The following is a 26,827-nucleotide window of genomic DNA, read 5'->3' on the forward strand; positions in this document are numbered from 1 at the left end:
TACTTTGTACTCTACAAGTCTGGTCGCTTGCACGCCGATGCCGTCTGCCTTTCCCGTTACCCCGTGTGACAATCCTGGGCCTGAAAGCGAGGACGCTCTGTGCTCTCTGCCCTCGCTGACATCACCGAAGACCAGCGTCACGATGCCGAGCTGCGCTCAATTATCGACCGCCTCAACACCGCCCCATTCGACCCTCCGATGCGCCACTTTGTGCTCCGTAATGGAGTTTTATTCCGCAGGAGCCTTAGCCAAGCTGACCCAGACCTCCTCCTCGTTGCGCCCAAGCACCTCCGCACTGCTGTCCTCCAAGAGCTGCATGATCTCCCCACTGCTGGTCACTTGGGTGTCTCCTATACTCATGACCGCGTGCTTCGTCGATTCTTTTGGCCCCGTCTCTACCGATGTGTACGCCGCTATGTTGCTGCCTGCGACGACTGCCAGCGCCGGAAACTCCCCACCACTCTGTCAACCGGTCTGCTTCAGCCCATTGACGTCCCACCCGACCCATTACAACGCGTCGGCTTGGACCTTTTTGGACCGTTTCCGGAACCGACCTCGAGAAACAAATGGGTAGCTGTTGCAACAGACTACACTACTCGTTACGCGATCACGTGGACACTCCCCACCAGTACTGCTACTGATGTTGCCGATTTTTCTTTTGAACGACCTCATCTTACATCTTGGTGTTCCCCGTCAACTTCTTACCGACCGAGGTCGATGCTTTCTGTCCATAGTGGTCGCTGACATTCTTCGGTCATGCTCTACAAGACATAAGCTCACCACCGCCTACCACCCGCAGACAAACGGCCTCACAGAACGCCTCAACCGCACTCTCGCCGATATGCTGGCTGTGTACGCTTCTCCGGACCATCGCGACTGGGATATCGCTCTCCCCTATGTGACCTTCGCCTACAACTCCTCCCGCCATGGCACTGCCGGTTACTCCCCTTTTTATCTTTTGTACGGCCGCGAGCTCCTGCTGCCTCTGGACACGCTGCTTCCCACTGCTACTGCTCCGCCATCTGCATACGCCCACGACGCCATTGCTCACGCTGACCACGCGCGCCAACTCGCACGCTCCCGGCTACTCGCTTCCGAGACCTCTCAACAGGAATTCTACAACCGCCGTCATCCTATGATCTCCTTCTCCCCTGGCTCCCTCGTCCTGCTTTGGTCATCATCTCGCCGCGTGGGGCTCTCAGAAAAACTTCTGCCCCGCTATACCGGCCCGTACCGGGTCCTGCGCCATGTCACCGCAGTCACCTACAAAATTGCTCCGGCCTTCCCCGGTGTCACGTCCTCTTAGCATCAGACTGATGTTGTGCACGTTTCTCGACTCAAACTTTACGTCTTGCAGTCCCCTTCACTGCACCTATGTACACCGAGACGGTGCCTTTTCGACCGGGGGGCCGTGCAACGGATAATCTCCTTAAAGAACGTGGAGGAAGTGTCCGATGTGTGCGCGCTATCCGCTCGGTGTTCGCTGTGATCTGCGCCCTGTGCTCCGGTCGTCCTTATGACTGCCTAGACTTCGGGCGAGGTAACAATATAGAATTGAAATAAAGTTCTCTCTCTCTACGGAGATAGTGGGTTCATTCCACTGACGGCGTATGGTTATTTTTATTCTGCTTTCTAATTATTTGTATTTCAGTTAAAAATCGATTACGGTGCTTATTGTCTATTAATCAGTTTGGATGCGTTATCCTTATTCGATTTATTGGAATTGAATAGGACAAGTTTTCGGGCTAGTTGGTGCTGATCCATTCTGGCTAGCAGCGCTTAAAAACACGGACAGAAGACAGAAAACATGGAAGACGACGTCACAGGCGCTGAACTTCAACTTTATTCAAGAACCATCGAAACACTGCATATGCCCAAAACACAGGCGCCAACAAGCGGCGAAAATTTTATGCACTCGTGTGTTTTGGGCATATGCAGTGTTTCGATGGTTCTTGAATAAAGTTGAAGTTCAGCGCCTGTGACGTCGTCTTCCATGTTTTCTGTCTTCTGTCCGTGTTTTTTAAGCGCTGTCAACCAGAATTGTTGGAATTGCATGTTTTTTCCCTTTTTTGTGGTTTCTACTGCTGTAGTGGCCCTTCAGCAGGGCTGACAGTATCAATAAACAAGAAAGAAAGAAAGAAATAAAAATAATATTCCCCGTGTTTCCTTGGCTTCAGAGTCTGATGGCTTCCTCCTTGTCTAAGTCATAACGAGCCTTTCAATTCGCTAGCTTTGTCTGCTAAATGCGATTTGGATCTATAGGGCAGCACCGTCAAAACAAGCAGAATAAACTTCGCCCAACTCGCCTGGCCGCCTGCTTCACATTCATGCACGATTGTTCTAGTGGTGACATGCATGGCCAGATTCCGTTCTCACAAAAGCACCGCACCACAATGGATGCATTTCACTGACCTCCCGTTTGAATTGTGGTGGTGGCTAGCGACCCCTTGCCTAGTTTTGGGGGAAAGGAAATGGCGCAGTATGTCTCACATATCGGCGAACACCTGAACCGCACCGTAAGGGAATTGGGATAAAAGAGGGAGTGAAAGAAGAAATGAAGAAAGAGGTGCCGTAGTGGAGGGCTCCGGAAATTTCGACCACCTGGGGATCTTTAACGTGAAATAACATGGCACAGCGAATTGCATTTCCAGCGTCTGGTTAAGCAGCGCACTCAATGGCAAAATCGAGGTGCGCAGACTCTGCCAACATTCGCTTCTTAGAAAACAATGTAAAAAAAAACGGCACACTAAATAAGAACTATGCCGATTGGACGTGCAAGGCAGCAATTTGACTTCCTTACAGTACTTAAAATTTTTACGCTCAGTATTAGTGCGTGCAAATTACGATTATTCCTGCATGCATGTTATCTTCCACGTTAAGTAATGAGCAAAATGCATAGTTTAATATACCGTAAAACGAGCTTGCCAGGAGTCACCCGAAGTTGAGGTGCTGGGCCCTTGAGAAAATTACGATGGATGTCAGCCTTGAACCTTTGCTAATTTCGAGATTTTAGATCTATTAAAGGAAGACTATTCCTGAGCCCGCGTCGTGCTGATTAAAAGGATGCACTCCTGAGATGACTGGCGGTAGTATATTTTATACTTTTCAGATTGTCTGCACTTAACTCACCAGGTCATCCTGGTGCAATGTACTCGCGCAAGGTATGACCCTTAAAGAAGGCAATGATTGCATCATAAGTAATTTAACAGACAGAACATTGATGATCATGTACACGTATTAAAACACTTCACAGAGTGCGCACATTATTCCAGATGAAACTGTTTTCAGCGGGCTCTAAGTAAAGCGGTGTTTTAATGAGGCGGCAGTCTAAATAAATCGGTCTCGACAACACACTGCATTTGCTGACGTCGTAGAGATTGCTAAATTCGCTATTCAACTCATTTCGCTAAGAATAAAAAGCAATGCCAACTTTCGCACTAGGCACCGTCGCAGGCGGCTCACAAAGTTTAAACGATAGTCATTAGTATAGCTGGCTTATTTTGCAAAAAAAAGCATTGCAAGCGAAGTACACACGCACATTTCTGACACACACACATCTAAGCAGGTCTTGGCCGCAGACCACACACTTCATGTCCAGGTGGGTGCGCGCGTGTCCACAGCAAACAACATGCGAAGAGTGCGGACATCTCACAACCAGGAGCCTTTCTTGTTGGTTGCGGTATAGAAACTGGGCGATTAAAGGATTGATGAAAGGACACACTGGCCCTTGCGGATTGTCGACATATTCTGCGAACATGGCTTCTATGGTAGCTAGGAAACACACTGTGAACGGTCAAAAAGCGTTAACTATACATACATAGGGCATAAAAGACGTATACGCAATAACGGTTCACTGAAAAGACAGGCGTCTTGACTGTCTCAACATATTTAGTGGCGACGTTGTGTCCAACGTTCCAGCAGGGTCATTGAAAGTAATCACAAAAGGTATGCACGGCCGACATACATAGGACGTATAGAACACACGATAATCGTCTATAACATAAGGTTGACAGTTAAGAGGGTTTCGTAGCTACAATTTCGAAATTGTTGTCCGGCCCACGAGGGCATACACGCTCGGTCGCTCAGTGGTTCGTTGGTTCTACGTTCGCTGAACCGCTGGGTGAGGGTGCGTTGACGTCGACAGGCTCCGCCCTAGTGTCGACAATGGCCACGGTGGTCTCTGGCACGGCCGAACCACACGCAACAGCCCCGCCTTCGGCAGCCGAAGGTCCGACGTATGTGTGCCGCTGGGGCTTTTTCTTGATCGCCGGCTTGGGCGCCACAGTGACTGTCGACAACTTGCGCGGGCTGGGCCAGGTGCCATAGGTCTTGCGCTTGGCGGCCTGCGTGGTAAAAAAATGACGTCGGAAAATTTTTTTTTCTCTGCAATACGAATTTTTAACTCGCCCAATACTGTGCTATACACGAAGTTCAAGTTAGTATTGTCACGAAGTGGTGACTGCAGTCAGGAGAGCAGAAATGTTGCGAAAATTACGTCTAAACAGAACTCTTTATTTGGGCTGACTTGCTCCCACAATGGACTGAATCACTCGGCGGCGGCGTAGCAACAAGCTTGCTCGGCGGTCGTCGAACAGAATGCTCGCTGCTGTCAGCCGTGCTCTATTTAAAGCTGATAGCGAACTTTCGAGATAAAGTGTGAAAAGTTACTAGAACATTCTGGAAGAACGTAGAATCAGCTAGGCCTGGATGCGATCAATCGAGATAAATCTGGCCTATCTTGCATCGCAAACAAAGCGATAAAGGGGCGTGCTGGCAGCTTTGAAGAATGAACAAACACTGCAAAGATTCCCGGCAGTGTGTTACCAAGCTGAATCTGCGTTTGCTCCTGTAGCTTGGAAACCTGAAGTTCCTAATGTAGTGGTAAATTACAGCTGGACCAAAACATTCACAGGGGCACGTAAATCCATTGTGTGTTAACACTATACTGCAGCATTAGCAGCTGTTGACGCCTTTACCGAAAGGGCGTCATTTCCTGTTTAGTGACGTCACCTCTCTATAGCCAATAGCCAATTAAAATGTTCTGGTCTCGTGACATCACTTTCCTCCAGCCAATGTGAATGCTCGTATCTGGTGACGCCACTTCTCTCTAGCTAACTGGCGAATTTTACGCATAACGACTTTTGGCGCCATGGGGCTTCTAACTGTATCGCATTAAAAGGCATGGATTTACGGGAGCAATCGAACCAGAGACGGATCTAGGGCATGTTATGATACACATAACGCATTGAATTCGTTTAGAAAATAAAGGAAAATGTTTTGAGGAGACCGCAGATCATTAGCCTGCATACATAACGGCTGTAGACGTAGAAGATCATAATTCCGCTCGCTTTAGTGGAAACCTACTTACCGCGTATTTTATCGGCCCAAAGTCTCGAAAGCATTTCATCATGGCTTGGCCGAGGAACATAAGGAAGGACATTAGGGCTATTATACAGGTCGCTACAGTCACATTGCTGTTGCCTGCAAAACGAAAAAAGAAGATTGAACGCAGGGTTAATTTTATCAGCCAGCTGATCCATTAGTTTGATGTGTATGATCCTAAAGTTGAATGGTGCAAGGGAACGAACACAGGAATACACAGAGACAGAAAAAGCGCCTATTAAGTAGGCTATCTTTCTGTTTCTGTGTCTTCCTGTGTTTGTTCCTTTGCGCCATTCAACCTTAGGAAGAACGAACTAGCCCAACAGCAAGTACGTCTATAATCCACGTAATGTTGAAACAATACCTTAATCAACCACCAAGTTCCTGTTTAAATGACTAAAAGAGCAGAAATAAGGATTCTTGTGATTCCTTTTCAGTGTTATTTTTTTTCGCACTACGTTGGTTTTACGCATGTTTTTGAAGTGCCATTGAGTGATGCGAGGGGACTGTTATGTCGTAGAGTGCTTCGGTGGATACAGAAGCCGGTAAAGCAAGATTTTCGCGAATCTTTACGCAGACTGTGCGGCGTTGCTACAACTTCTCCCTCCTACACGTTGTGTTCAATGTTGCCTGCATCGATACACCGGTCCGGGCCAGCTTCAGTGCCTCTCAGCTGACTAGGAGTGCCGCGAAAAGAATGAAAGCTTATGAAATGAAGACGCTGCATCATCCTTAAATGACTTTTCAGGGCGTTTCAACGCAAAAACTTATGCAAACCCAATCTGTAAGCAGCAAATATTTATGCATACCCAATCTGTAAGCAGCAACAGCAACTTAATCCGCCGCGGTGGCTCAGTGGTTAGGGCGCTCGACTACTGATCCGGAGTTCCCGGGTTCGAACCCGATCGCGGCGGCTGCGTTTTTATGGAGGAAAAACGCTAAGGCGCCCGTGTGCTGTGCGATGTCAGTGCACGTTAAAGATCCCCAGGTGGTCGAAATTATTCCGGAGCCCTCCACTACGGCACCTCTCTCTTCCTCTATTTCACTCCCTCCTTTATCCCTTCCCTTACGGTGCGGTTCAGGTGTCCAACGATATATGAGACAGATACTGCGCCATTTCCTTTCCCCCAAAACCAATTATTATTATTAACAGCAACTTCTACCAGCAACTTCTGAGGGCGGGTAACCGCAGTGCCCGATTCAGACGCTCACCCGTTCTGAGGTAAAAGAAGATTGCGAGAGTAAACTGGAGCAGGATCAGGGAGCCAATGACGAAGTCGATGGCCGTCGCGTGGATATACTTGTTCGTCTTGGACGGGGTGTAGACAAAGTAGATGTTGTAGCGGTCCACGCTGTGTTTGAAGCAGAGGTAGACCAGGCCTGTGGAAAAGGCCCCACTGAAGTGTAACTACCGTGGACGGCTGTTGGGGCTCAAATACTCTCTAATCGGTAAATTACGTGGCGTAGTTTTGGCTCTTCATATAACCCTCAGTATATACTATAGTACTATACTATATGCTGTACTATACTACACTCTACTCTACTATGCTATACTGTACTCGCAACACTATACTAGGCTGTACCATGCTACACTATGCTACACTATTACTGTACAGTCGTCCACACACCTGCCTAGACGGCTCGAACTCCGGGCCGTCTGCGCTCCGTGGCGAGCAGAGCGACGTCTGGCGGCAGCGCCTTGTTCGAGATTATGCATCTTTGAGTGTCGTCTGAGTACAGTGTACTGTAGTCTGAGCAACAGACATGAGCTATCTCGAAGCAGGCGCTGCCGCTGGACGTCGCTCTGCGCGCTGCGGAGAGCAGACGGCACGGAGTTCGAGCCCTCTAGGCAGGTGTGTGGACGACTGTTCTATGCTATACTATACTATACTATACTATACTATACTATACTATACTATACTATACTATACTATACTATACTATACTATACTATACTATACTATACTATACTATACTGTACCACGCTATAATATGCAGTACTATACTCTACTGCAGTATACTATACTATACCATGCTATACTATACTATACTGTACTGTACTATACTATACTGTACTGTACTGTACTATACTATACTATACTATACTATACTATACTATACGATACGATACTATACTATACTATACTATACTATACTATACTATACTATACTATACTATACTATACTATACTATACTATACGATACGATACGATACTATACTATACTATACTATACTATACTATACTATACTATACTATACTATACAGGTTTAAAAGCCTTCGCAACGCGCTCGTACCTTCCGCTCATATCTTCCACTCCAAATTGTGAGACTAAGTATAGAGTCTAAACTCGTATCAGTTCCGCAAACTTTATCTTTCGCGCAGTGAAAACGAGGCACGGAATCCTTTGTAAACTTCGCCCAGCAGACTTGAACATGGATGTCGAAAGTGTATAAGCATCGTACACAGGCTGTAAAGAACAAACGTCTGAGATGTTTAGGACGCGAACAATATGAAAAGAACACACGAAGTTTTCATTCCAGTTTGCAAAAGTATATAAAAGGTACTCAAAGTCCACCTCGATGGCTCAATGGATAATCGTTCGATTCCCGGTTAAAGGGCCGCACTGCGATGGAGACGTAATGCAAAAATGTGGTAGGGTTTTAACCCAATTAACCGAGTAGACGCGCTTGACACCCCTTTCTTCAAAATGTGCGAAAGAAAGGGACCTTGAAGGTGGCAAGGTCTCCCTCAAGGGCACCCTCTCATAGGCTACAGCTGGCGCGACGCTCCTCCGAACTTACCAGAGCTTCCTCCCATTGGCTGCAGCTTGTGCGATGCTACTCCGAACTAAGCCGAGCTTACTCGATTTACTCCGAGGTTTCATTCAAGATTTTTGGTTGGAATAGTGTTAAGTACACTGCTTTCGCACTAAAACGTTCGTACACTGGTTTTACTCCACATTAAAAAACCATTGATGGTTCCACAAGTGAAGGGCAATTAGGCTTAAATGCGCTGCCATAAATCTGTGGGTAAATGCACGCACATAGAGTGCTAGCTCTGCAGCTCTTACCGAAGGGCACGATGAGGGGACACGAGAGGCTGTAGATCATGGTAATTGCGAATATCAGGAGGTACCAGGCGTAGTGGACGCCGAAGTGGAACTCGAACAGCGATGCCTGCATGGGCGTGGTAGTTTATGAGTGATAAAGTTATGCACGGCTTAAGCGCTACGGAACTATAAACTTGAGTCCACAGAATGTCCGTAGTATGTATGACGGACGTACGCAGATCTCCATCGGACATTCGAACCTTCAGAAAAAGACGTCCGGGGGATATTCATCGTACCTACATGTGCCGTCTGGGAAAAATAATGTCGCTTCACTGGCAGCCAGCGGCAGTTGCGAGGTCACGACAGGACCAAATGCGAGGGGCTCTGAACAATGCAGCTCACACCAACAGAACTAAAGTTGGTCGGGTGACCTGAGAAGACTGGGTGAACTCGTTCGCAGATGGCCTCCCTTTATCATCCCCGGTGACATTTCCCTCCGTTATTGGCTCTTTAATAGCACGAAATGCTGTTTCCGTGGCTATAGTAAACACGCACATCCACAACCTTACCGTAACAAGCGCGCATAAACATGCAAAAAAGTAAAGGAGCATCAGAAAACTCTGACACAGAGCTAAAGAGAAACACGCCTCTGCTATATAGCTTTAAATGGCCCGGTATTCTGCACAGAAAATTTCGCAGATATTCCTGCTAAATATTAAAAAATAGCTTCTTTAAGATAAGATTGGCGGAACAAACGTATATCATTCTTTATCTATGGGTCGCTTGTGGTTTTATCATGTGATGGAGATCTTAAACTGATCACTGCAGAAAGCTCGCCGAAAGTACTGTGTAAGCGCAATATACGACTGCGGTTTAGACCAAGTGCCGCAAATATGCTTCCCATTACTAACTGCAGTTAGCGACTAGGTAGCAGCCATTACTAGCCTTCCCGTTACTTACTGCATTCACTGACAGGGTAGTAACATATGTGACAACCAGTTACTAGCCAGATGTTTGTATTCCACCCTTTTTCTAAGAGTGCAGAAAAGTGATACACTTTGACGACAGCTGAAATTCTCCGTCATCCAAGTTTTGTGCGTAAAATCTGTTCGAGTTCCTGACCCCGTGTCCTGCTCCCTCGGTCCTACTCCGACTTGACTCCCAACATCTTTATACGACTCATAAGGAGTTGGTCGCGTTTTAAGTTGAGTGGCATCATCTCTCCTGCTCACGCGCTGCACTGCGAAGGTCTCGGCCTTGGAGCGTGACATGAACGTGTACAGGATGAAGAGGCAGAGCTGCGGGAAGCGGATGAGCTCCATGGTGGTGCCCACGAAGGACGACGTCACGACGTAGTTTATGAAGAAGGCGCCGCTGTCCGGTAGGTAGAGACACCTGTCGGAGACCGCACGTAAGAAAACGCCTGGCTATAATTTGCAGGCGCACGACGTGACTATGAGGGCGCAGGATGGCCTAGTGGTGGTGCTGCTAATAGAGGCATGAAACACGCAGATGTGCAAGACGAAGAAACCGGTGAACTAAAATTAAATGCGTACAACAGTGATAGCGTCGCTGCGAGCAAAATTAAGTGGACTTCCACGTGTTCAGCACTTGTGAAAGTAACTACAATTTCTCGGCGGCAGTTGTAGGTAACAGCTAAAATGTTCAAACTATGAAGCAGGTTGAAATAGCCTTAAGTTAAATTTTTTTCACCAGTTATGGCGACCATGCATGTGAGAGCTGCGGCTAGCGTTAAGATTAGTGCTGGCTCAGTTTGAAAGTTATTCACAGTGCTCAGCGGAACCGAAATAAGCGTAGCAATAGGAGTTGAAGATTAAGCCGCTACTGCGCACTTACTTCCACAAGTGGGTCTCGTTGGTTGGCTTGAGAACCCAGGAAACCAGCACTTCGGCGCTAATTAGAAAAAAAAACAAAGTTGTTTAAAGATCAGCTCCCGCAGAACGTACTAGACTGGACTCTGCCCAGGCTTGCAGTTTCACAGCCTACCTCGGAAGACCAAGGGATGGCAGTATGAGAACCATAAACAGAAGGAATATAAAGATTTTCCTCATGACCCAGTGGTTCCTTGATGACCTGCAAAAGCCATCCGATGCTCTGTAGGCTATACAAAGACAAAAAACTTGTTTTTAAAGAGTCAAGTGCTTGAGTATTACCTGGTCCAGTGGGCTATGAAAACGTCGGACATTGTGACCATTGCAGGCATGGCCGCAGCTACAAGCCACAGCATCATGGTCGGCAAGAACTTTGACAGGAAAGGGTTCTGAAAAGTACAGAAGTTGTTAGTGGTGCATCAATAAAACCATGCAACTACATGCACTGCTCGATTCGGTAACTCCTTGTTTTGAGTATCACAGCTGACGGGATCACATTTGTGAAAAGGACACTAGAAGTACGTCTGTTTCATTATAGGTTACACGATAGATTAAATAAACATTCGGCATTAATTCTGAATTGCTTAGGGCATTGGCATAATTTCACCCCCTATTTATGCAATGCGTGTCAATGTACCAAGCAGGCCTGCTCTAGTATAAGGAGAGAGTCGAAAGGAGGAAACGATTCAGCTGCGCTGCGTATTTAGTGCCCACAGTATTTGTCACTGGTTATGGCAATCTACTAATGTCCACAAGTTAGCGTGCTTGGTTTCTAACCGCGACACACTGCTAGAACTTTTGACCGTGCGCTGACATTTTCATAGCGTGAAAAAACGCCAGGTGCTCGTAATTTATCCGTAGCTGTAGTTCTGGCAAGTATGCTTTCGTGTCTCTATTTGGCATTTTGAATTTTTCGTTTTTGTATTCCGTGTTCCGCTGTGAGAGCGTCAAATCACTACAGAGAACAAAGAAAGGTTTTTCGTCTAGCAAGGCACTGTCGAAGCAACTTGAGCACTTTCGTGTTTTGTGGTTGACAAAGCTGAAGCGAAGAAGGAGACTTACGAGATGTTCAGCCGAGGGGAATATGTGCTCCAGGTTGGAGACGATGATGAAGGGAGTCGTCAGGAAGAAGAGGATGAGGAAGAGCACGAAGTTGATGAAGAAGGAGCGGATGTACCAGGCCCACTTGCCAATGGACAGGTTCTCCCTGCAAGTCAGGAATCGTAACTATAGTCAAAGCCATTTTGCTGTGATGTCACGCTAGACGTATATGGTACCACTGCTGAAGAAGCCCGCATCATCATCATGGTCATCATCATCAGACTGACTACGCCCACTGCAGGGCAAAACCTTTCCAATGTCTCTCCAATTAGCCCTGTCCTTTGCAAGCTGCGGCCACCATATGCCCTCAAACTTCTTAATGTCATCCGCCCACCTAACCAACTGCCGCCCTCTGCAACGCATGCTTTCTCTTGGAATCCACTCAGTTAACCTTCGTATTACATGCCCTGCCAAAGCCCATTTCTTCCTCTTGATTTCTACTAGGATGTCATTAACACGCGTTTGTTCCCTCACCCACTTCTCCTGCTTCTGATCTCTCAACGTCACATCTATCATTTTTATTTCCATAGCTCGCTTCATATAAGCCTGCAGAACCATTAAACTAATAAGCAGAACTTTATTTGATTTCATTCAAACGCCGCTTGCAACTGCGGAAACAAGGTATCGATGCAAAAAGAAGACATGTGATGACGCATGAGCTGTGCTGAATCGTGCGCCTTGAAAACGTTGGTTTTGAAAGTTGGGCTGGACAAAAATAAAAAGTAAACGGAAGAAGGGAACCCTGCGTTAGCGATATGAATCCTTCTGTGAACTCATGACTAAGACCGGCGGCTAAATGCAGTAAGAGCTGCCCTTGCCTGTGAGTATGTCTAATACTCTCGCTAATCGCCGCCCTTACCAAAAGATGTCGCTGGGAGGCGGCGCAAAGACGACCTTCCAGGAGTGGGACTTGAGTTCTTTGCTCACGCTGGAGGCAGGCGTGGTGGCGTAACACTGGCACTGCGTTCGGTAGTCTTTGAAGACCCTAGGAAGTGGTGGAAAAGAGGAATATTTCCTATCCTTTTCGGCCCAACAGCTGCCCACCTCTCCACCGTTCAAGAAAGTGGCAACTGACGTTGATACAGTGGTTACACCTACTTGTGTCGCATGACAATGCAGCCGCTATCTCAAGTGCGCAGACTCAACAGCCGATCTGAATAACATCCCCACTAACAAACAGGTAACCGCAGGAATTGTCGCTAAAAGTATGTCACGATGCCAACTACATTTATTCCGGATAAAGTATCCACCTATGTATCGCCGCAAAGGAGAAACATGAGTTGACCGAAGGATGTTCTTTACGTGATTTCTTTGACCTCTGCTATCAGATAAGCTTATCGGTGTCGTTAGAACTGATCGTTGGTCCTCTCGGGGAAATTCGGATGTATGCATAAGCACAAAAAAATTAGCTAGATTGTTTTCCCCAGAAATATTGAATTATAAGACATATGCCTTGAGTATGGGCTGCATACTGTCGTTTGTATGCACTGTTATTAACACACACGGCCTTCGTGACATGCTTCATTGTTGACTAGCAACGACTTTTGCTAGCAGGCAATTTGGTGTGACATCGAGGCAAAAGCCTTTTTTGGCTCGTGAGTGGCTTGGGAGGAAGTTGTAGAGAAAGGATGTGCCCAAGTGACCGCTCTTGTACAGTAATTAAAATAAGAAAATAAAATTGGGCTAAGAGAAGAAAATTAGGCTTCAGGTGAGAATCGAACCTCGGCTGCGGGCGTGCGAGTCGGCGACACCGCCACTCCGCCATGACACCTTTTTTTCTTTATTGCCTGGCTTTGGCATTGCACAAGAACGACTAAAACAAAATTGCAGGACACAATGAACACATGCTATTGATGCAGTCAGCCTGCCAAGGGCTGGCTTTGTCACATTAAAATTCTTTTAGGGACATCAAAGGCTCCACCCTTGACAACCACTCGGAAACATCGCCATCATCTCTGAACCTCTCAACAAACCGATGCACAGTTTCACGAAAATAAATTCGTGCTGGCCGTGCGTCGGGATCACAGTGATATCCTGCCATTCGCGAGCGCCAAATACTGTGGAGGCCCATTAGCATTATTAAATAAAATGGTACTCTATCTTCGTTATCAATCGACAGATACCGTATTCCATGGGGGTGAAGTGGAAATTTTTTCTTTATCGTCCTTTGGAGTACGTCCCAAAAGTAAACCCCTTCCCAACAATGCAGAAAAACGTGATATATCTTTTCTGGTTGCTTGCAGATAAGGCACCCCCGCCGCGGTGGCTCAGTGGTTAGGGCGCTCGACTACTGATCCGGAGTTCCCGGGTTCGCACCCGACCGCGGCGGCTGCGTTTATATGGAGGAAAAACGCTAAGGCGCCCGTGTACTGTGCGATGTCAGTGCACGTAAAAGATCCCCAGGTGGTCGAAATTATTCCGGAGCCCTCCACTACGGCACCTATTCTTCCTTTCTTTCACTCCCTCCTTTATCCCTTCCCTTACGGCGCGGTTCAGGTGTCCAAAGATATATGAGACAGATACTGCGCCATTTCCTTTCCCCAAAAACCAATTATATATAGATAAGGCAGTTAGGACCCCACGGAACAAATAATCCCTTATCCTGTAAAAACATTTTGACTGATAACGTTCCAGTGTGCAGCTTGAAAAAGAAAGTTTTAACCCCTGGCTCGACGTGCATTCTCTTTACCCTCTTCAACACATTCCTTCCAGGGCCTCCACTGTACAAGGCCCTGTACATCGGTTCCAGCAGAAAAACTTCACATAAATCCTTATACAGCGTCTTCTTGTTCACTGTAGATAAATATTCGTTGGAGAACCTCGTTGAGAGAAACCGCACACTTGCGACAACTTCTCTGAAGTACCCAAAAATTCCGCCCGACATGGTTTCGATTGAAACAACAAAGTCAGGCAGCGCACACCCGAGACTTACTTGGCACGCGGAGCGCAAAAACGGATCACGGACATCACGCAGAAACATAAATCTATCAACAATCTGCCGCAAGAAAAGGTGTCCCTGGCCCACTGCACTATCCTTAAATTTTCTAAATAAATTCGTCCGACTGCACCTTTCCCATTGCGCAGCCCACACAAAAACAGCAAAAATTCGATGTAGCTTCTGTACGTTCATTCTTCCACAATGCAACACCTGCATCACATACCACACCCTGCTGATAATGAAAAGATTGCTCATGATGGCTCTGGAAAAAATTGATAAGCTTGTTCCTTTCCATCTTTCCGCCTTGTCACGCGCATCCTGGGTCACTCCTCCATGACACTTCGACGTTTAAAGCGGAAATAAAGGCACTTCTAACAAATGCAGAGTTCTTAAAAACGTATCTTCCATATATGCATTGATGCCTACGTGAGTAATTATGAGCATGTTAATTACAGATGTCTCATTCAAGCGAATAACAAATTTCCTCCGTTTCCGGTAAATTTCCTCCGTGCTTGGTGTGCGGTCGTAGCGCCATTACGCCGCACCCGCTGAAAACCCCCTCGCAATGTGCGGCGCTAGCCCAGCAGATGGTGCAGGTGGCGGACCGCACACAGCTTTCGCATTTCCGCACGTAAGGAGACTTAAGTGCACCTCATAATTTTTCGTGGTCTAAACACTTTGGACAACTCTAAAGAGAATGAACACGGGACACGGACACAAAAACACGACTCTGTGGCGCATGTGTTTGTGTTCTGGCTCTCTTCGCATTATCCTGTCCGCATCCTGTCTCCCCTGTGTTTAGCGTCTGCGAAGCACTTTGCAAGGATGGTTCGTGGTACCAAAACCTCCCTGCCAGCCTGTGCCCGCGGACCCAGTGCGCCCTCTTACGTCATGGCCATGTCTTCGGTCTCGAAGGTGATGAAGACGAAGCCGACGGGCTTCTCGAGCGCGTGCGCCCGCTCCTTCTCGACTTCACGCAGGTACTCGCTCTCCTCGCGTGAGTAGTACTCCAGGGCGTCCACCTGGGGGAGCGAAGACTCGGGGATAAATAAACCACCACTACAAAGGCTGTTTCAGCTAAGACTTTACACAATTTTTAAAAATAAACATTTTGAGTCTGAAGACCGCTTATTTCCGCACATAATTCTCAGTGGTGTATTCCATCAGAACACAGCTAAGACGTGCTAACTAGCAGGCTGGTGAACTAATATTGAATAGTTTACCTTTTAACTGTTACTTTTAGGCTCTTAAAATACTGACGCGTGTGGCCCAACTTAAGAATGATCGATATCAGTTTTTAAGAATTTTGAAATAGCGATTACTCTCGACAATGTGGCCGAATACATTTTGGCTACATCGCGTCAGAATACATGGGCTTTCGAGAAGCTTGCAGGCAAAGCAACCTCTCCAGTGAACATAACTCTTGGAAATAGCCAAAATTTGTTGGGTCACAGCGCCGACGGTGGTCTACACACCTATCAATAATTAAGGAGCCTAAAAGTAATTGGTGAAAGTTAGGTATTTAGTATTAGTCAACCAGCTTGCTAGTTAGCACATCTTAGCCGTATTATGACGTGCTGCACTACTGACAATGCTATGCGGAAAAAAGCGCTGTTCTATCTCAAAAAGCCTAGTTTTAAAAATTGTGTAAAATCTTAGCTGGAATACCCTATATACTTCTTCCCGCCTTTACCACGACCTCACACAAGCAAACTCAGACTTTATTCGTATCCATTTCATCCCAAGAATAATAAATATTGAAATAACTTGCCGGCATTACTAACAATCGTATTGGATGATATCCCGGCTTCTCCCAAGTAGTCCCCATCCCCTGCCTGCAGCTCGCCTTTTAATGCAAGAGCATTAGGTGGGCCACGACTGCTTGGAGTCGGCGTCGGGGTGCCAACCGTGGGAGGTTGCGAGTGGCGTATTGGGAAAGTTCCCGCTCTCCTCCTGTTATTTGCTTCAGCACCGCCTTGAACGAAATACCGGCTGTAATGAAGCACCGATTCTAGCGAAACACTGGCGACAGAAACTTGGCAAGGACACTGCAGTGACAGGTGATAGCGATTGGGTTCTAGCAATAATAGAGGCTTAATTAGTGAAGTTACAGGTAGCGGTAGTGGTTGTAGAGATACAGCTCGTGCTCGAGGCTGCAGAACTATTGCACAAAGGTTGAGGAGAATCGCTTCAAACCAAAAGCAGAGAAGAACGAGACACAAGGAAGAAACGCACAGATGTGGACGAGACTTCCTCGTGTCTGGTTCTTCTCTGCTGCCGGTTTTAAGTGACCATGCACCAAATAGCTCAACAATCCACCTTATTAGAGGAGAAGGTTCTCGTATTTTCTCCGTATCGATCCCATTGATCACCTCTCAGTTTTTTTTTTCAAGCACGAAATGTCGTGACTCTTCAATACAACACGTACACAGCGTGTGGACGCTTCGCTTTTGGAATACGGCCACGCCGCGCTAATACATGAGAGGCGTCACCCACCATCTTGCATCCGCAGGCGTCTCCGAAGATCCACAGGCGGCTGAACTGATAGGGGCGCATCTTGGGCCTCTTTCCCGTGGAGTTGATGTAGTTTTCGCACCACATGCGGGCCTGCGTCGACACTTCCCTGCCGAGAGATGGGGCGCCATCTTTTCAAGCAGGCACGCGTGTCCAATTTATAAAAGGTTGAAGGAGTATACCCTTATAAAAATGGTGTGTAGAAAGCCTGTAGACTTCTTATAGACTATATTGGCTTCCTATAAATATTTATTTTTGTTTATTCACAGTCTATAGACAGTCTATACACAAAAGTACTAATAGTTTGGTTTGGTTTATGGGGGTTTAACGTCCCAAAGCGACTCAGGCTATGAGAGACGCCGTAGTGAAGGGCTCCGGAAATTTCGACCACCTGGGGTTCTTTAACGTGCACTGACATCGCACAGTACACGGGCCTCTAGAATTCCGCCTCCATCGAAATTCGACCGCCGCGGCCGGGATCGAACCCGCGTCTTTCGGGCCGGCAGCCGAGCGCCGTAACCACTCAGCCACCGCGGCGGCTCAAAAGTACTAATAGTGTATGGTCACAAATCTATACATCGTCTATAGACTGCCTATAGTATTTGTTTTGCCTATAGGCTGATCTCTAGGATTTGTTTATAAGCTTTATCGACAGAAGTCTATGCACAGTCTATAGAGAACGTGTCTAAAAAGTTTGAAAGGGTAGACATCAAATTTTTGCTTCCGTGTATTCTTTCAAATGATGCAGTAGATGTTAGTATACATGAATCACCCCATTGGCATTCGTCTATGACCACTAAATTTATAATTGAACTACTTCTTGGTGTTGTTCCGTGTCGTTTTCATCAACCGAATGATGCTCGTGACGAGTAGTTGGTGTTTAGGTCACGTGAGGTGGCATGAAGAAAAATGGCGATGTATAACTGCTGATACGTTGTCTATTGTCAATTCAGCTCTTCAAGCAGGCTGGCTCAAGTGTTGTAGTGAATCAAAACTGCGTATCAGCGATTATATCTTAGCTTTTTGTTGCTCACGTGGATTAAACCCCAACGACATGCCACGGTCATTGTTCGGTTCATGAAACCGAAACAAAAAAAGCATCAAAAAGAAATTTAGTTATCAATTATTTAGTGGTCGCAGGCGAATACCACGTGGTGATCTATGTATTCTATTGGCTAACGCATCATTTGAAAGAATAAAAAAACGTTCAAGTAAAATTAGTGTCTATGGTAAGAATGAAGACATGCAACAATGTAGAGACTGGTATGTGGTCCGTCGCTTTAAAGACGTGGTAGTCGAATCAATCAGCGCAGGGATGACTAGGTTAAGTAGTCATGTATACTTAGGATGCACGGAAAACACTTCCACGCGGGCCGATGCGCACTCACAACAGTTTACTATACTAAACAAAAAAAAAGCAGAAGGAAAAACTACATTCTGAAACGAGCAGCCGCTAATGTGAGGTACGCTTCCTCCAGCGAGACAATGGGCTTGCATTTACATTTTTTTCTCGCTCTATCTAAACTATGAAGTTAAGCCCACTCACCCTGCTTTATATTTTAGCTCAGTTAAGAACCACTTCATTTGAACAAGCACGCATCCCCAGAAGCAAGCGGTGTCGAATCCCGCCAGGCATAAGAGGCTATAACAGAGGCTTTTAGCATAGCGGAGACATACTAGAGTAGACGTATACTTTTTATCGGACGCCTCTTGCGCACGCTCAGTGGCAAGGACGGGGCCACTGCGCATGCACAAGTGGCGTCCGAACAAGATATCGCAGCATCGGACCGCAGACCAGTTTGTAGTGACGAATGAACACGTGATGCGTGGGCCGCGGACGGGCCGCGGACTGACGATCCGTCGTGTGAATCGACCTTAAACCGGCATGCTCGTACATCTACGCTGTAGTGTCTACGCGATGCTAGAAATTTCTATAATCTGCCCCTGCTTACCGTGCGCGTTCCTGTTCACAACGTACATAAGCAGCCCTTTACTGCGATTTTGTATATTCGGGAGCACATCGACCAAAATTAGCAAAAATATGCTATGCTATGGTTGCGCAAATTTCGCAACAAAACTAGAACTCTCCCATTACTCATAGGAGCAAAAGAAGCAATACATATTCATCATCTTATTTTTCTTTTATATCGGGATACTGAACGGGGGTTTTCCTTAGAGCACTTGTATTCATCTCCTATTCATCGTATGCTGGAACGAGATGAAGTAAAGGTGCGATAACGTATAGGCACGAAGGCAGTTTTCACAAGCACCTGTTGCTGTCGAGGACCACCAGTTCCCGGATGTCGTAGGCGAACTTTATGTCCTGTATGATGCACTCTGGGTAGGCTTCCCTGCAAACGTGCAAACACATGCAATATTTCCTAGCAATTAACCAAATGAAGCCGGAGGAAGTGAACTGGTCAGCTTACACCACCTTCCTGTCTCTAGTTAAGATTGGAAGCGTAAAAACCAATTCGGGATCATGTATTGTATGCGCTATGTCTCCCCATGGTGCCATGATAATTTTAAGTTGACGTTATACATGTTGTGGTAGCGTCGACGAGAATGAGCAGGATATGGCTAGGTTACCGAGTACCCCCAAACAAAACATGCAATATCATTCATGGCTCCCTACCTGGCACAGCAATAACTTACTTCACATTAACATGAAAACAAAATCGGCTAAGCCTATGGGGTGGTGTACATAACATCAGCACGGAATAACGCGCTTCTGCTTGAGGTCGACAGTCAGTGAGCGAGTCATTCAAACACAAAATCAACTGCCACTAAATTTGATGTTGCTTCTAGAATCAGGCGTGGTGACGTCCGTATTGAATAGCGCTACCTGAAATGTTGCCGGAAGATGTCGGCGTTGCAGTTTTTGCGGGGAACTCCCACGATCATGAGAGTCCTGCCAACCTGAGAAAAAGAAAATACGTGATTAGTTTCCTTATTGTTTCGCCAATATCTTTGACCGAAAAAAAAAGCTGACGCTTGGAACCTTACCGCATTAACGCCATGCTAAATTATTCCGCTCCGATGAAAAAAAAAAAGAGCTCATTTAGTGCATACTATTGCCCTCGCACCGCTTGCTCTGGAGAAAGTCTGTCACACAGCTATCGTAGTAGAAATAAAGTTGACCTTGTGTTTACCATTGTGGTAACGTGAATTCCTGCGACATCTGTGCCGGTGCAAAATGCCGATGTGTTTCGGAATGCGTAGTAAAACTGGATACGGGTACATGACCTCTGTTACGTTAAAGCAGGTACACTCGCATTAGGTCTAGAGAGAGATTCATGACGTCATAATGTTCGTACCAGTTGGCGATTGGTATTGTAGTTAATCAACATGACGCATTCTAATACACGTCATGGTTGTTACAGCCCCACTCTGATCAACAAAAATACGCGTTGCACCCGGTGTGCTACGCCAACGACACCGACGCCGTATAAACTGGGAATGTGGAATTAACAGCTGTCGCTGTAAAACGACAGCATTTTGGAGACACTTTCAGCATTGCAGCTGCGCGTGGGGATCACTGTCGTGCTGACGTCGGGAACGACGTTTCCAGTCTCAAAGCAGCTGGTTTCTTACTTCATAAAGTTGACGTTTCACTTCAAGAACTTTGCTTTGCTGGCAAAAGCAAAACGAAGTGAGAGATATTACTGCGACCCTTACCCTGCTCTCCTCTGGCCGGATGTGGAGCTTGGCCGAGAAGTGGCGCATGAAGAGCACTCCTAGCGGCAGGAACAGGAAGCTCAGGATTACGTGGACCCACAGGCTGGATGCGCTGTCAGGGTGGAAAATTTAGATCTCAGCTCACAATTGTTTAGCGATGCACACATATAGACTGACATTCTGCCACTGAATGAAAGGAAACATGGAGAACAATACGCACTACAAGCATTAACTGTTAACTAATAGTTTATTGGTGAAAGAATATAAACAAGCTCACGAGTACAAGCACAAGCCACACAGATCACCTGACAGCGCGTCGTTATGCAACACAACACCACGAAGCAGAACGTAGCGATAACCTCCGTTTGAATTTAACCATCGAATATAACTCTTACTCGGTTATAGCCACCGAAGTATGTAATAATAGCTTTAAGGTAATTAATACCAATCGTGGCATAAAATCTTGAACTTACTTGGGATCCATGTTGTTGAGAGTCGTGTGGACAAACTTCCTCGCGTCTCCCTCTGCGTATGAAAAATTTTTCCGTTAGACTTCGCGCTCACACTAATACGCGCGTATGAAATAGTTTTGAAATTTTACATTTCACATTTTGAGAGGGAGGATTAGCTAGATCCCGTAAAAGACAAAAATATGTTAGTGATCATGCTGATGCGGAAAATGCGGATGTCCAACCAAGTCGCCAAACTTTAAGTTGATGTTATTGTTGTTCTGTTGTGTATTAAAGCAGTTCTATAGAATCAACCTGTGATAAACTGCTTAACTCTCCCATGACAAGAAAAAATATCCTGTTTCCGCCCTCCCTCTCGGCGGAAGTGACGTAGTGAGAGCTGTACCGGTAGCTCAGCATATATATACCTATGTCCCCGAAGACGTGTATGGGCAGGATGAGGCCGACGCAGCAGAGGCACACGATGAGCACGAGCACGATAATGTGCCGCTGGAAAGTCAGGTACTGCACCGCATCCGGGCCGTTCTTCTTCAGGATGTGCCGGTCCCTGAAAGGGAAAAGCCCTTTCCCAGTCGAGTGCATCATCACTGACATCATCACCATCATCATAATCAGCATCAGTAGCAGCATATAGCAGCGTCTTCGCCAACCAGTCACACGTTTACAAGTTTTTTTGTTACATGCTCTTGTTTCCTTTTTTCCAGTGGAATGGAACAAAGCCTCAGTTGATGGATTACGCTTAACCGTTCGTGTTGTCTTTAACTCTCTTCTTGTCAACATAAGCAGCGCACGTCTTGGATATGACCAGTTACATCCACTGTCCGAAGGATCCTTCCACTGGATGTCCAGTTAGTCCTGTCTTTCGCCAGCTTCGGCTATCCTGTCTCCATAAATTTCCTAATCTCAACTAACCTGACTCTCTACCGTCTCTTGCGAAGCTTTTCTCTTGGAATACACTCTACTGCCCTAACGGTAATCTATATTCAGCACTACATGTCCCAGAAATGTCCACGTGCGGGACATTGGGGCACAGAGGCGTCAAATTCAAAATGCGAACTGATTTCATAGAAAGGCTGCCATAAGAATCTGCTTTATGGTGATAAAAAAACCCTGTATTTTAAATTTATTAACGATATTTTCACCTTGCGTGTATATTATGTGCTCAGATTGAGTGCATTGCTCGCTTCTAAAGTTTTGTGATGGACCAGCTTAATTCACCGACCAGTAGCGAACCGGCTTTACTTCTAACAGACGAAGTGTTCCCCAGCTTTAGCTGTTTCACCCGGTGTCTTCATAGTTCTTCGACGCCGCAAGTTGCCGTTTTGGATATGCAGGCTATCAACGGCCCCGACAGACTTGCAACTGACATCGCGCTCCTAAACACAACATCTTTATTAAACTCGATCAGGTGACGACGAACTTACTTGATCAAGAAAATCGACCACACCCAGCTGAGCAAGCCCTGCAAAAGAACAGAGGAGTTTGTCATGATGACAGAATCCTAAGGACAGTATTCGAAAAAAGAAAATGATCGTCCGCAGTGTTTGGGTCTGTCCTAAAGTTGAACGCAAACCTGCGGTCGAAATTTCAGTACCTTGTCTAAACGGCTATTCAATCCTTGTTTTACTGCTTAAAACAGCTGGTAATGGAACATCCCCTGTACCAATAGTATCGTAAAACTAGGCAATGCACTGATAGTTCGCTGGATATTGTTTCGCATGTGAAGGCCTAGTTACTCTAGTGAACCGTTTAGATGTTGCTAGGTTACGCATAACAAATAGCATATGATGATAGTGCACTTCATTTAGCGTTTCCATTCAATTTGCTTTTGGGCTGTGACGCTAGGACTTCTCCGCTCGGGCTGGCGAAATTTGATATGAGAAAATCGCCGCTTACGGTTTCATTTCGAATGACCGTCTCTAGGGACTCAAGACTCTCGTCGTCCTGTGGATCGGTCCTGTTCCCATATATAAGTTGAGACCACCTGAAACGAAAGGAAGCAAAAAAGAAAACAAACAAGTATTTAATTAATATCACATTTTGTTTTCAGTAGGGATTTGAAACAGATTTAAAAAACTCTGAAGACAAACTGAACTTGGCCTGCACCAATAGACAGCCGCGTTCTGATGAACGAGAAGCTACTTCCATTTGGAAACGGAAATAAAGAAAATAAGAAATGTAAGTGGTGCCGCCTCCGGTCGTTTTCACAAGCAAACTGCGGTGTGACAAGACAAATACGCGAATCCCTGAGGCTAAGCAACACTGCCATTTAATTAAATGTTATGATCACGGAGTCCTTTGCAACCTTATCTTTCCATTTTTAAATGCGATTTCTCAGCAAAATATGCGTATTTTGCTGTCTGACTATTATTAACACAACAAAAAAATGTCATACAATAAATTTTTACGCATACAAATGGGTGCAGTTGCTATCAACGTTCCTTAGGGGAAACCAACAGCTTATTCAAATTAAGGTAGAAACGGCCCATAGTTGCTCACTTTTGCTCGTCCTTGTGTAGTAGGGCCAGCTTGCTGTAATTCTTCGCAGTTCGATTGAGTACGCTGTATAGGGTAATCAGGCCCTGAAAATAAAGAAATCCCTCTTAAAAAAGATCCCTCTTAGGAGATTCTTAGATTCCATGTATTCCTAAAGTTTCAGAGTGTTTTTGAAACGATCTGTACGTTTCAATGTTTCTTCAGTAAAGAATAAACCCGTAAATTGATGTAGGTGACTTTTTTTTGCGAAAAATACCGCTAAACCCTGGAGAGGTTGGGCCTTTCAGCATTTTACGCCACCTTGAAGTCGTGAGGCATACCATATCGTTACACAAACAGATCGATGTGTAAGTGACACGACGATTAGTCTATTAGATAAATAAATTAGATTTTTGAACTCCTTAACGTAACGTGTCGTACAATGATTGTGGTCCTGATGTTTGTCAGTGATGCTGCAATCTACCTTTTCTTGTAAATCTGTCATGTGTGCGCATGCGTGGTTTGGTACTGAAGGGTATGAATGTGACCGTTTCTGAAATAAATGCAGTCGATAGTCCAGCCTCGTCCTGTGTTCCTGTTCTGTGTCTTCGTCTTTCGCGCTGGTTTTCTTTCTGCAATCATGTACCGACTCGCCCAGCTCACCACTCTACTTGAAATCGTCAGTGGATAGAAGTTAGCCACTATTAAAAATGCATACACTTCGACAGCGGCAGCGACTTGTTGCCACTAGCAAATATGTAACCTGGGTTTTCACGCAGCGCCAAGAATTCAGTGCTATCAGCGCCCGCTGAGTAAAGATGCATTCGTGCCCACAGAAAAAAAAAGATAAAATACGGAACTCGGAAACTAGCACTGGCTGCTGAAATCGATTTAACAAACAATAACGTGAAGTACTAGCTAATTATACATTTCTCACAGCTATTAGGAATTATTTGATCAGCATTTAAACGGTCCCTTTTTGATGCCAGTATGCCAGTATTAGTACCAAGCGCTCCAGATAGCCCTTAGCTCAGTAGAGATTTCCGTTCGGGCGGATTCTAATGAAAGAGCTGCCAGAGCGGCATCAATCCCCAAAGGCGGTAAAGTGAAGGAGATAGCGACAGCTCTATTACACTCCCACGTGAGGCTCTCTTAGAGCACGCCTCAGCAACATGTTCATAGAGCATTTGAGCAGGAAGGAAATGAGCAGTGAATACCACGTTCTCGGCGGACAATTCAACCACGTCGTTCGTTCTCGGCGGACAATTCAACCACGCCGTGAACGAAGAGTTGAGTTGAGTGGTTGTAAACTACCGGTGGGATTAGCTTTGCAGTTGCTGCCGGCAATTGCTCCACCGTAGCGACACTTAAATAGAAATCACAGAAACACTGTCCGCAAAAACCCAAATAGACACTCCTGAGGTCACCATGTGGAGGCCAAATCCGTGTCCTGCAGGTAAAGTAGAAGAAGGCGAGAAGCATCCCTTCTACTCGACTGGCTCCCGCGCGGGAAAACAATGTCCTGAAGAGAACTGTGAGGAACTCCTGCCTTCTTGAGGGGTCCGAATAACACAGCCCGTTCCGCGTTGTACAAAGTACAGCACAAGAGGTAATGTTCTATATCACCACACACACCACACGTTGAACACAATGGTGACAACGCTAGGCCAGTCTTATACATCAACGCCGGCGTACGAGCAGAATCCGTGCGAAGGAAGGAAGGATGCATCGAATGTTCTAAGGAAGGTAGGAATAATTAAGCGTCACGGCGGAGGGCCGCGGATAAATTTCGACCACCTGTGGTTCTTTAATGTGCGCTGAGATTGCACGCTGACACGCTGGAATTTTACCATTTAGCTTCCATCGAAGTGCGGCTGCCTCTGCTGGGATTCGATACGGCAACTTTGGCCATGATCGGCAGCCGAATGGCAGCAGCACTGAATCACTGCAGCGGGTGTAGCGGAAGCCCAACAATAATAGTGACACTAGTGAGATGACATACTCGCCAGCTCACATGGAAACTATATGGCCCAGGCCTACATGAAGAGCATTGTTATAAGGTAGAAGGCAAACGGGGGTGTTTATGCCTACGACATATTACGGCGTAGACTTCTCGTCGTTTAGTATCCCAGGGAAATCTGCTACTGTTGCGAGGAAACACGATGAGACAGCACGCGTCAAAATAGCCCACGAAAAACATCACTAGGACAAAACAACACACGGTAAAAACAGAACTGACAGAACAGCACTGCCAAAGGACAGCACAGTAACAGTACCGCACGGTGACAACAGCGGAGCGCTGAACAAAGCAGCGTTGCGGAGCGTGTATAAGACGAATAGCTGTTACGGGGCCTACTTTTAAAATCTTCATTGTCGCTATGCTGCTTTATGTCTCTGCGCTATTGTGTCATGGTACCGTGTTGCGAAGCGGTAAGTTCAGATTCACGAGGACAAAGAAAAGGCATATGATGCGAAATCCTTTCCCTACGCACCACCCACATGACGAGGTTGATGACGAGGTTCTCGGGAATGCCCTGGTAGCCGGGGGCCAGCGTGACCGTGAAGTTGCCCTTCTTGAAGAACTTGCACTTGATCGCCTGCCGCTCCTCGAAGAGGACGAACTCGTCACTCTGCCACGGCTTGTGGGTCATCTTGTCGCCGTCCTGGAGACCACGTCTCGCGACGCTGCGGGAAAGGGTATCGCGCCCAAGCTGCAAGAACGGGAGCAAAATCAGGCATAGAAGCGAAGCCCGGAAGAGGCTCGCTCGAAATGCACCAGCAGCGCAAGCCGGCGACCCACCCGTGCGGAACGCGATTTCTTCTTCCTCAACGGGCTGTGACACGTGCCTGCCTGCGCCTAGCTGGCGGGGTAGCTCAAACTACCAGCCATGCCAGGCACTTGTCGTCGTTGGATCCCAGCGACAACAAAGACTTCCCTACTGAAAAATGTATACAGGTTTGAACGGGTCAGCAAACAGGATTACGGCACATTTGGTTTGGCTTTATAGGATGGTCGTCCCAAAGCGGCTCAGTCTATGAGGGACGCTGTAGTGGAGTGCTCCGGATAATTTCGACCACCTGGGGTTCTTAACGGGCACTAACAATGCGCAGTACACGGAATTTTCACATTTTTCCTCCATCGAAGTGCTACCATAGTGGGCGGGCTCGAACCCACGACTTGCATGCACTGTGTGATGTAAGTGCACGGTAATTAACCACGGGTAATGGAAGTTATACGGAGCCCTCCACTAAGGAGTCACTCAAAGGCTGAATCGCTTTGGAAGCTTCATCCTATAATGTTAAACGAAATGTGCCATAATCCTGT

The 26,827-nt window shown here is 46.4% G+C and overlaps 2 protein-coding genes across 2 annotated transcripts; one reads left to right on the forward strand and one right to left on the reverse strand.

Annotated features, from left to right (window-relative positions):
• The first annotated feature begins 841 nt into the window (after positions 1-841).
• Positions 842-1,306, forward strand: LOC144103606 (uncharacterized). The gene has a single exon (XM_077636278.1). The coding sequence runs from the start codon at positions 842-844 to the stop codon at positions 1,304-1,306; it is 465 nt and encodes a 154-aa protein (XP_077492404.1).
• A 2,252-nt stretch (positions 1,307-3,558) lies between these two features.
• On the reverse strand, positions 3,559-26,153 carry Tmem63 (transmembrane protein 63). The gene is made up of 21 exons (XM_077638517.1): positions 25,995-26,153; positions 23,527-23,609; positions 22,924-23,011; positions 22,452-22,489; positions 21,435-21,574; positions 21,031-21,082; positions 20,558-20,669; positions 19,725-19,798; positions 19,150-19,230; positions 16,862-16,988; positions 15,254-15,387; positions 12,287-12,412; positions 11,389-11,533; positions 10,609-10,715; positions 10,442-10,528; positions 10,292-10,348; positions 9,667-9,829; positions 8,456-8,561; positions 6,595-6,762; positions 5,369-5,481; positions 3,559-4,343 (listed from the first exon to the last, which is right to left on the reverse strand). The coding sequence occupies exons 1-21, from the start codon at positions 26,151-26,153 to the stop codon at positions 4,083-4,085; spliced, it is 2,421 nt and encodes an 806-aa protein (XP_077494643.1). The 3' UTR covers positions 3,559-4,082.
• Between the last annotated feature and the right edge of the window lie 674 nt (positions 26,154-26,827).

Source organism: Amblyomma americanum, chromosome 9, assembly GCF_052857255.1.
Source record: "Amblyomma americanum isolate KBUSLIRL-KWMA chromosome 9, ASM5285725v1, whole genome shotgun sequence".
NCBI classification, from domain to species: domain Eukaryota; kingdom Metazoa; phylum Arthropoda; class Arachnida; order Ixodida; family Ixodidae; genus Amblyomma; species Amblyomma americanum.